Source organism: Oryzias melastigma, linkage group LG20, assembly GCF_002922805.2.
Source record: "Oryzias melastigma strain HK-1 linkage group LG20, ASM292280v2, whole genome shotgun sequence".
Taxonomy (NCBI): domain Eukaryota; kingdom Metazoa; phylum Chordata; class Actinopteri; order Beloniformes; family Adrianichthyidae; genus Oryzias; species Oryzias melastigma.
In genome coordinates, this window is record NC_050531.1 from 12249339 (window position 1) to 12260796 (window position 11458).

At 36.9% G+C, this 11458-nt stretch overlaps 1 protein-coding gene across 1 annotated transcript; it reads left to right on the top strand.

Moving 5' to 3' along the window:
- The first annotated feature begins 1617 nt into the window (after window positions 1-1617).
- Window positions 1618-6212, top strand: spag6 (sperm associated antigen 6). Its single transcript, XM_024279611.1, has 11 exons — window positions 1618-1777; window positions 1850-1945; window positions 2009-2175; window positions 3498-3681; window positions 3776-3981; window positions 4697-4870; window positions 4950-5102; window positions 5179-5370; window positions 5427-5543; window positions 5614-5759; window positions 6093-6212. Exons 1-11 carry the CDS (start codon window positions 1753-1755, stop codon window positions 6154-6156), a joined length of 1524 nt encoding a protein of 507 aa, XP_024135379.1. The 5' UTR covers window positions 1618-1752; the 3' UTR covers window positions 6157-6212.
- The last annotated feature ends 5246 nt before the right edge of the window (window positions 6213-11458 follow it).

An 11458-nucleotide genomic window follows, 5' to 3' on the forward strand; every position in this document is an offset into this window, starting at 1 on the left:
GGATCACTCATCTGTTCGCACATTTAGAATCTGCCTTTAAATACAGAACTGTAGATTTGATCAGCGAGGACGTTTCCTCTATGACTTGGGCCCAGCGTTTTGATGTTTCTGGTTTCTGTCTTTGTGTTTTATTTTGTAATCTGTGGGAAGACATTCTTTAGCATAAACTTTTTTTCTTTTTCGAATAAACTTTGTGTAACCTGTGAAATAATTCAGCTATTTTCGTGCTTCATAAAAAGCCTTACATTTAAATCTTTTCAGTTTTTTTAAATCAGTGGACAAAATGTGAAAGGTAAAGGTTAATTTATTTACATTTATTATGATTGTTTCTGCAAAGGAGAGCAGATTTCACTGCAGTAAAAATAGAATAAAGAGAAGAGAGAATATCCACTTTAAGATTTTATTACTTTAAAGCAGTAACAGAAAACTTTTTTTTTATTGTTGAACATAATTTTTTGAACAAAATTACTTTTTGAAAATGTTTTATTATAGGTTGTATAAAACTACGATGTTGACCCTATAAATTCCGTAATATTTTTTGATATAGGCTATGATAATTACTTGGATCACAGAATTATCATTATAAAGTTGTCATTTTGAAGGTGAAAAACAAGACGTGCAAAAAACATTAAACGTCATTTCCAATGGCTGCATTTAAGAGCGCAACTAAAACAATGTCAGACTTCATTTTGCTTTTGATATTTTGTTTATTGTTTACACGCATTTTAGTAGCAGAAATTTTATTTAATCAGCATCCAGTTATTTTTTTATTTTGTTGTATTTCATTGTTTATGCAGGAGCTGAAGATTTGGCGCATATATTAATGTGCATTTGCAGGTTTAACTTTTTTTAAATTCATGTTCTAAATGTTAACGCTGGTTATATTTGTTTATTTTTGCTTCAGTGTGAAAATCAGCAAAACTCTAATAAGTCATTTTTGGGCATTTGTGTGTTTTATTCATAGAAGTCCACAAGATTAAAAGTCAAATTTCTGACAAACGAGTCCAGCACTTAATCCAGATTAAACAGTTTAAATACTGTTTTGCCTGTCTAGATTTTTTAGGTAACATTTTTTCAATGAAATTAATGCAAGTTCTGCGATAAATTAACGAGAATTAATTTAGATTTTAAGAAATAGTCTATAGTCTGAAGAAGGAAAATGTGGTGTAACTTTAGTTTAATAAATGTGACATTTTGTCCCCAAATATTTTATTAATTTTCATGGTTTTACTTTTTATTTTTTTCCTATTTCCCACACTGATTTCTCTGTGTTTCTCTTTGTTTGCATATATATATAGGCTATATAAAAATGTGATCGTGTTTTATATGTCATTTATCTCAGAATAATCCATAAAATCTCGCATAAACACTGCAGAGATCTTTTCTGCCTCTCAGGGACTCATTGAGGACATTTCTCATGATCATTTGTGCAGAAACCCGCCGCTTCACCGTGTCGCAGTTGACGGCGGCGGCTCGACTGACACGTCAGCTTTTAGCGGGAGCGAAAACGGCGAGAGCTCTCACTCTGACTAATTTCTCGGCATCCGTTGACTTGTAGAGTGCGCGAGCACACCACCAGAGTGAGCCGTCTCTTCTAATGAACGATCTTTGCTGCAGACACCACAGAGCTGTTATCTTCCGGTGTGTTGCCGGGGCAACAGTGCCCACAACAACAGGCCTGGCGAAACATTCATTTCAGTGACAGAGAGGTCGTCCTGTTTGAAGAAAGTAAAATATTTGAAAGAGGTCACCATGAGCCAACGACAGATCATTCAAGGTGAGCTCATTTTGCGGTCTGTGTTATGGAAAAGGTAAACCAATTGTTTATTTACTTGTTTTTATTGTACAGTCTTTGAGCAGTACCAGAAATCCAGAATGAGTTTTGTCCAAACCATCTCGGATTTGGCAACCAGGTCGCAAAACATAGAAATCCTTCACAACGCAGGTAAAGAATTTTACTGCTGCTGAAGGTCAGACAGGTCGCTTCACCTGCCCACCTGTCCTGCAGGTGTAATGGCTCTACTGCGTCCTCTGCTCCTGGATGTGGTACCAGGCGTCCAGCAAACGGCAGCTTTGGCTCTGGGCCGCCTGGCGGACAGCAGCGACAGCCTGGCAGAGGCTGTGGTGAAGGAGAACATCCTGCCTGACGTGGTCCAGTCTGTGACCTCCCACAACGTGAGCTTCCCATCCTCTCTATGATGTTTTTTACTCTAGCTGTCATGTCATCCCAGCATCAGAAGCCGTCTGTCTGCACGCCGGGCCTCAGGGCGCCTACCCCCTTAAATGTGCTCATATGGGGTTTCCTTGGCTGCATGCCTGGGGGCTAAAAGCCTTTGAGAAGCAGGCCTTTGTCTTCTCCTTCAGTCCACTCAGAGAACCAGACTGAAAGGAGTCAGGCTTTAATTTGATCACAGTTCTACAAAATGTTTAATGATTATTTACTTTTGAGCTTCATTTTAGCTGAAACAGGGAAACAATGAATTAAATTCAGGAAGAAAAACTGTTAAAAAGCAGTTTTTTAAGTGTTATCTCTGCTGTTTTAATGGTAAGAAAGCAATAAAGTTTATTCAATTCTGTTTTATTCTAATTTAATAATTCATAATTAATAGGATTTATTCAAATTTTTAAAAAGAACTTTTTTAACACACATTTTTACATTTATTTTTTTATGAACCTCAAAAAATGCATCCTTTAAATTTGTAAATAACATAGTTTTAATTTTATTGTTATTAAACCAGGACTTACAAAAATGTATATTTGTTTAGTTAATGTTTTTTGCTGCTGCATATTTAAAACTCTATCAATAAAAATAACCAAAGTTTGTTTGTTTTAGCCCGACTTCAAGTTTAAAAAGAGATTGACGAATTTTTAAAAAGCATAAGTTGGGTTAAAAAGAAAAAAATAATTGGATGTTGCTCCAAAAAGTAACCCAAAAATATGAATAACATATATGTTTATTTCCTAAAATTGTTCGTTTTCTTTTGTTTTTTCTTCAATCAGTTCTTAGAAAAGGCTGGAAACAAGAAGAAAGAAAGAAGACTCACTCTGTGTGATTTCTAGAGTTCATCCTCTATAAACAAACTAACTGTGCATTTCCAAGGCGCTTTGTTTTGGGCTCTCTTTGCAAACTTCCTCTTCTGTGGCGTTCACTCAGGAGCTTTGCATTGTTCATCGTGAACCACGTGTTTTAGCTTTAAGTCTCCTCTTCAGATTGCTCCAGACTAACAAACTTTCATAAGTGCTGTAAAAAATATTGAGCTGCTGAAACACAGCTTTAGTAAAATAAATATTGTATTGTTCCACCTTAAATTTTTGCTGATAATTTCAATAGAATTTTAACAAAAATCTCAAAAAGTTTACAACTGATACTTATAAATTAGAAATTTTATTCTAATAAATTCACTTTTGTTGTAAACCATGCACAAGAATCTAAAGCAAACCTTAAAAAGGACAGAGCAATGAGCAGCGTCCTCTGTTTTTTTGGTGTTTGTTTTCAGAGGTTCCATAAGAAGGCTGCGGCGTTTGTGCTCCGTGCCGTTGCCAAACACTCCCCTGAGCTGTCCCAGGCCGTGGTGGACTGTGGGGGGGTGGATGCTTTGGTCCAATGCTTGATGGAGTTTGACCCCGGGGTGAAGGAGGCCGCCGCCTGGGCTCTGGGCTGCGTCGCACGGCACAATGCAAGTAGGATCACCATTCATAGCTGGCTTCTTTGTCAGTTCTCTTGACTTAAGGGGTTCTTTTTGTAAATATTTTTATTCAAATTGATTTTTTGCAGCTTTGTCACAGACGGTGGTGAATGCTGGAGCCGTCCCCGTCCTGGTGTTGTGTCTGCTGGAGCCAGAGATGGCCCTCAAACGCATAGCAGCCTCCACACTGAGTGACATCTGCAAACACACGCCCGAGCTGGCCCACGCCGTGGTGGACGCCGGCGCCATCCCACACCTGGCACAACTGATCCTCAGTCGAGACACCAAACTTAAGGTTTTTTTTTTTTTTTTCCTGTTTCGAGAAGAATCCAAGTCTGCATTCAAAGCTTAGACATTTTTTTCCTTACCTGTCATGAAGAAAAACATCTAAAATGATTTGATATTCAATTTCATGATTTTAAAACTAATAATAAATAAATGATAAATATGGAAATGAGTTCAACAATAGTCATAACTTAATATGCACAAAAATGAAAAAATAATTCATTTGTATTATAAACATTATTATTTCACCAAAATTTGTTGAGAAATAGATGAAAATTTATTAAAATATTTGTCAAAACACATAAAGTTTAAATAGTATATTTGATATTTAGTTGTGTTTTTATGTGAGACAATTACTTTTTAAGTTTCAGTTTTCCTTTTGCAATGAAAGCATAAAACAAGTTAAAATTAAGAGAAAAATGAAGCATATATTGTTTTGTTAAAGTTTAAACATTTATTCTTCACTATAAATATAAAGTTATGATTAATTTCTTGCAATTTATGGAAAAAAATGTTTTGATATTTTAGCAAACTAGTTTATCCCCTTGAAGCCTGAATTTACTAAAGTTTTTGCTTTAAAGTAGAAGCTAAATTAACTTAATTTTGGAGTTGAAGTGGTTTGATGCATATTTGCATCAATTTATTTAATGTAAAGACATGGAGCATTTACCAAAAAAAGACATGTAAACATGTTTTGTTGGAATGTGTGTTTTTCCTGCATCCAGAGGCAGGTGTTCTCCGCTCTCAGCCAGATTGCGAAGCACTCAGCCAGCCTGTCGGAGATGGTGGCTGAGGTCGGCGTGTTCCCCGCGGCCATGACCTGCCTCAAAGATCCGGATGAGTACGTGCGGAAGAACGTGACCACTCTGATGAGAGAGATGGTGAAGCAGACAGCAGAGGTACTGGAAGCTCCTTCCTTTCCGCACAAATCAAGAGCGGATTTTCCTTTTGGAGATCAATGAAGAAGTTTGTTTCTAGCTGTCTCAGCTGGTGGTAAACTGTGGTGGCTTGGGGGCGGTGATCGACTACCTGGGCGACTGCAGTGGAAGCCTGCGGCTGCCGGGGATCATGATGCTGGGATATGTGGCGAGTCACAGTGAAAGCCTCGCCATGGCGGTTATTCTCTCCAAAGTGAGTATTTTTTTTTTTTGCTTGAATCATTTTCTAAACTGGAAGAAGTGATCCCACTTTTTTGTGTGTCCTACAGGGCGTGTCCCAGTTGGCTGTGTGTCTCTCTGAGGAGCCAGAGGATCACATTAAGGCCGCCACCGTCTGGTCTATTGGTCAGATTGGACAGCACACCCCTGATCACGCCAAGGCGGTGGCCATGGCCAACCTGCTGCCTAAACTTCTCAAGCTCTACATGGATGCCAGCAGCTCCGAGGACCTGCAGGCTAAGGTAAGAAACACATCACTTAGACATCATCATTTAAGGACTAACATGAGACACTTCAGAGCAAGAAAGCTCTGAAGAGCATTTTGCAGAAGTGCACCCACCTGCCGGCTCTAGAACCGCTCCTCTACGACGCTCCCAGCAAAATCCTCAAACACGTCATGTGCCAGTTCAGCAAGGTCAGGGTCATTCCTGCTCCCAGAAGTGTCTCCAAGGGTCTCTGGTCTCATTTTTGTCCTGCATCCAAAGGTGCTGCCTCACGACAGTAAGGCCCGGCGCCTGTTCGTCACCAGCGGGGGGCTGAAGAAAGTGCAGGAGATCCAGGCTGAGCCCGGTTCTGTTCTGCAGGAGCACATCAACGCCATCAACAGCTGCTTCCCTGAGGAGATAGTGAGGTGCAGCACTCTCTGGAAGCACAGAAACTCTCCTTCTCCTTTAAATCGAGGCCTTTATTTTCTACTTCACAATTTACTCTAAAAGTTTAGCAGTTTTTTGGTTGATATTCATCTTTTTAGTATATTTTTAATTATATTTCCCAATGAACCTAAAATTGTCCACAAAAGTCATAATTCTTGTGTTTATTTTAGATAACCTTCATGTTTAACATTCACTTTTAATCGTTTCTTAACTGTGACATTGTTAACAACAACATTAACATTAGCAAACTCATAGATTAGTTTAGGGACTATTGAGGGTCAGCATTTTTAAAATGTTTTCTTGTGTTTTAGGTACTACTCCCCCGGTTACTCAGAGGTCCTGTTGGAGCGTTTAGAGAACTACCAACCAGCCTGAAGGAAATGCATAACATGAAACTGTGCAGCAACATTAAAAATATTTTCTGATTATTATTTGGGTTTTAAAAGTCATTTTTTGTTTTCTGAATTAATACTGCCTATGAAGAGGTCAAAGGTCATCTTCCATCCACATCGGGTGGATAGAAACACCAAATCAAACTAGATTCTTAAATATATTCAGACACTGATCGGGAGATTTAAGTTTAATTTTCACTAATTTGTGGATTTTTCAGACTACAGTAAAACCGACAGATCTGCTGCGGCTCCAGACTCCAGTCTGCCCCCTAGCGGCCGCGTCTGTTCACTGCATCCGAGCTGAAGGCGTGTGCGCGCAGCAGCTGTGGCGCACATGGAGAGCAGCTCTTTGTTTATTGTCTGCCTGCCAGCCAGCACATCCAGCTTGTTCCGCTCACATTGTACAAGCCGGACTCGAACCCTCAGCTTTCAGGGGACGTGTTGATCCGCTAAATAAATAAATAAATTGATAAAATAAAGCCAAATTCACGTTATTTCCGTTGAGGAAAGAACCCTGTAAATGTAGATAGAACATTTTGATAGAAAGCAATGTTCCCTGTACGGATTCAACTATCCCTAGATTCACTTTTTAAATGTAAATCACCCACTAACTGGGTCAGAAAAAATCAAACACATTCAAAGGCCAGCAAAAAAATAGGATTATTAAACGCAGTCATTTTATTAATTTGGATAATGAAATCGTTTAAGTAAAGTCAAAAATGAAATTTTGTTTCGAACCTAAATGTTTTTTTGTTGTTGTTGTTTTTTATTAGTGTAACAAGATGTGAATTTCTTATGAAATGTTGATTTCTTTATTGCCTCTCGGGTGCCCCCTTTTGGATATTAGCTGTAAATGTTGTAACAGAACCTGGTCGGTGACGGAAAAATCCGACTTTGTGCGGAACTTAATATTATTTCTATTTATTTAGGTTGTAGCTACCACTGTCCGATAGTGGGTTTATTATGAGATTTTTAGTGACTGTTTGGTGATTTATTGCACAAATCAGCATTATGGATGTAAATTAGAGGCTTTTAGTGTGATGATGATCACCAACTTTGTGTTATAAAAAAAGAATGAAAAGATAAGCTGCAAAGATATTTCTTGTTTTTTACGAGAGAGGTTTGCATTTTTTAAAGAAATAGAAATAATCTCAATAAATTGTAATCACAAAACCAACCCAATCTCAGTCAGATGTGTCAGCGTTTATCTCTCATGTTCAGGCATTCTTTTAAGATAAAGTCATGTAAATTGCATTTGTAAAACGCATTAAAGCAATGACTTTTTAAAAAATACATATCATTTTTTATGTTAAAAAAAGTTGAAATTGTAAAACATTTAGCCACAAAAGTTGCTTTAATTGGACTGAGTAACCCTCTGCTTTTGCGAATCTTTGAAAGCTTTGAAATGCTCCAAACGGAAGAGAATTACAAAAAAAAAAAAAAATCTGAAGAAGAAAACGTCTTTATCTCTACCGGATCGCCTCCAGTTCTCTTTTGTTTCCGTATGATTTGAGCTCAGATTCATTTACGTTGTGCGCCTTTTTATGGAATATTTAGAAAAAAACATAAAACTCTCTCACATTTATAATAAAACAGATAGAAGGCCATGAATAATATTACGCAAACTAGAAGAGAAAATGAATCCCAAAAAATCAAAAGGAAAAAATGTTGGGGAAAAAAGTCATTTTCATTAGCCTAAAGTTAAACCGGATTTCCTTAGTCCTCAGTGTTTAAATTCATTCTCGTTCATTTTTCGCAGCATTTGCATTCTAATTTTGTCTCATTTGTATGTAATTAAAAACAAAAAATAAATAAATAAATCTAATCTAATCTAAGCAGACAAAACAGTAAAAAAATAATAATAAAAATAATAATAATAATAATAATAATAAAAAAACGCAACCATCTAATCTGGATTAATTCAATCATGGAGTCATCATTTGTTCAAACTGTGATTTTTTTTTTCATCATGTGGATTTCTGTGATTTAAAGACACAAATGCGCAAAAAGAAGATATAAAACTTTCTGCTGAGTTTCACACTGTAAATAAATAAATAAATAAATAAATCTACAGTATAATAAAATAAAATGCAACAAAATAAAAAGGGACGTTATAAAATAAAACGTATGTTGCTAAAATAAAAAGCAAAATGAAGTCCGACGCTGTTTTCTTTCTTTTTTTTTTTTTGCGCTCAAAGACATAAATGACGTAATGTCTTTAGCATGTGCCTCCATAACATCATTAAAGTGATCGATCTGATCTAAAGGGTCACTCGTGTGTTCCTTAGTCAACATCATAATTTTAAATCGAACTAAATACGAGAACGGAATATATATGCAGATGTTTCACTTTCTGTGGAAATTAAAGCTGTCTTCTTTTTTAAGTTAAATGCAGGACCTTAAAGTGGATTTTTTTTTGCATATCTTCATTCTGCTTTTACTGCAGTAAAATCTGCTCCCATTCACAGAAAGTATCATAATAAATGTCACCTTTTACATTCTGTCCACTGATTATTTTTTGTTTAAATTAATTTTATTTTAGGCATTTTTATTAAAGCAAAAAAAATCACTATAAACATCACGGATTCTTGAAATTCAGAACAAAACACCTTAAAAAACTATAATAAAATAAAATTATTTTCACTATGTGGGTTAAATATTAAAGTAAGATGTATGCTATGTAACCATGTAAGAATGCTAGTTGGATCTATATATTTATATATTACAAATTTACATATTTGCTTCCTTTCCTGGAGAAAATCTTCTTCTGATTTATGTAATTCTAGCATTTAGGTGATCTAACATACAATGAAATGCAAAATGCATCTATATTTAAGGCTTCATTTCACACTTTTTCAAACTTCCTCTTATATTTTGCCACTGCAGAAGTAATCCTTTAATAGATTAAACACAAATTGATTTAGATCTGATGATTCTATATCACTAAAGAACAAAAACTAAAAAAATCTCTTCAAATAACCCCATAAAAATATAAAAACATGCCTCTGACAGTGCTGAGACAGATCTGAGAGAGCTAATAATGTGGATTTTTTTTATTTATTATAAATAATTAAAACACACGGAGGAACCAATAGATTTAGAAATAACAACGTATTGACTTATTTTAAACATACAAATTACCTTTTCTTCCAGCTTTCAAAGAAGACTTCTTCTCTGGATCTTTTTGTTGTTGTTGTTGTTCACTGACTTTTATTATTTTCCTTCACTCCTAAATTGACAGTGTGTTTCAAACCATGCTTTCCTTTAATGCAAAAATATATAATCATTTTAATCACATTCTACATGTGTACATAAATGTGTAGATAAACACCACCTAAAATATTATTCATATTATTTATCATGAAAAAAAAATGTTTTTCAATGCTGTGGGACACTAAAGCTGACGGAGTTGACAAAGTTACAATATTTTCTCTTTACAGAATGGAATTCTGCTATGGTTCTTAACAAGTTTTATAACAGAGAGGGTTCCAAGATGCTGCAGCTGTGGAAAAAAATTAAAAATTTCATCTAAAATATCAACGTATCTTACCTTCTGCATTCACCACAGCTACAATTAAATTATTGAAAATCTGATGGAGTTGATAGGTAAGAAAAAATATCTGAAAACAATAATTATATATTGAAATAAATTAAACATTTATATGTTTGATTTTGGTATAAATGTTTCTAGAGTTTTTAATGATTTTCAATGCTAAAATATCCCCAAAAAGTAATTATTTATGCTAAAATAGAACATCCATTCATCACAATACCCTTAGATCCAACTCAGTGAGTATATTTATCGATTATTTTCATATAAATAAGAGTTTTCCATGTTATCTCCAGACTTATCGGCCAACTAGAAGACAAAATATTTAAAAAGTGACATATTAAAAAAATAACTCAAGTGGATACAATTTAAAACTGTTGTTTCATCTTGTAAAAATCATTTGAAACACAATAGGAAATCTGGTGACTCATTTATTTCAGTTTAATTTGACTTCTCTTCCAAAGTGCAAAATAAGCACCTGGATTTCACAGACTGATCAAACACCTCTATACGTGTAAAATGTTTTATTTAGATGTTTTATACTGTGCAACAGTAACAATACAATAAGTTGTCCATACAATCCAGCGATACAAAGACGGAAACCAGAAACATCAAAACATGTCATCATTGAGCGTGAAATGAAGCTGAGCCCAAGTCATTCCCTCAGAAACAAAGGGAGGGACGTCCTCGCCGATTAAATATACACGTCTGGATTTACAGGTGGACTCCAAATGTGGGAATAGATGAGAGATCCGAGTCCTCCACGGAGTTAAGAAAGTTTTCTCTTCAGTTAAAGGCTTTTCTTCTCCTCCGTTTGGAGCAGCTTCCTTCTGAGATCTCAGCAAATAGACCACAGCTCTTTCAAGCAATCAGTCAAAAATAAAAAGCTGTGGGTCTCAAACCGCTCTTTCAGAAGTGTCACCATGGAGCATGCAAATGAGCTTCAAAATATCCCAAAGAAGCACATGAAAAACAGAATCATGAGAAACACGTTTCATTAGAAAGACGTAAAACAGGACACCTTCAGTCACTTTTGTAAAATAAAGATGCAGCTTTAAATCTGGACACTTTTGTCCTTCTTCTTCCCAGCTCTCTGTTCCTCCTCTTTTCTTTTCAGGTTAAAAACACAGGTCCGTGCTTTTATTTTGAAATGCCTTCCAATCCACTAGCTTCGACGTACACGTGATGACGTAATATTCAAAAACAACGAATGGAGAGAGAAAGAGAGAAAGCGTCGTCTACACAACGGAACTACATGGGCATGAAAACGGGGTTAGCTGAGCGGCTTCCGGGGTTCGGGGGTTCGGTCCAGAGCGTCCCGTCATCCGGAGGAGGTCGACGAGCCGTTCAGGGAAACCTTCTTGGGTTTGCCACCGTACTGGGCGAAGGGCCGGGTCGGGGTCTGAGGTGTGGCGGCAGCGGCGGTCCCGTTCACGTTGTTGGGAACGTGAGCGGGGTGCGGCGACTGCGCAGGCGTACCGGGGCTCGGCAGCGACGAAGACGTGGACGGAGCCCCGACCGGACTCCCGGCTTTGTCGCTGGCGGAGTCGCTCTCCGCGGTGGATCTGTTGGTGCTGTTCTGGCCCTCCTGCTGAGCGTGCTTCACCTTCATCTTCTTACAGTTGGGCCGGACTCGGTACTTGAGCGGAAGCGGGCCGTTCTGCCGGAAGAGAAGATGAAAGACGCCGTGAAAACCGCCCGCGTGCCTGACCTACTTTAATGTTAGCCAATGGAA

What these genes read in the sequence shown, in the direction of transcription:
- spag6 (XM_024279611.1), top strand. Translation starts at nt 1,753, where the DNA reads ATGAGCCAACGACAGATCATTCAAG. An exon ending in AGAAATCCTTCACAACGCAG is followed by an intron (nt 1,946 to 2,008) that starts GTAAAGAATTTT and finishes CCTGTCCTGCAG; the next exon opens with GTGTAATGGCTCTACTGCGT. An exon ending in TGGTGAAGCAGACAGCAGAG is followed by an intron (nt 4,871 to 4,949) that starts GTACTGGAAGCT and finishes GTTTGTTTCTAG; the next exon opens with CTGTCTCAGCTGGTGGTAAA.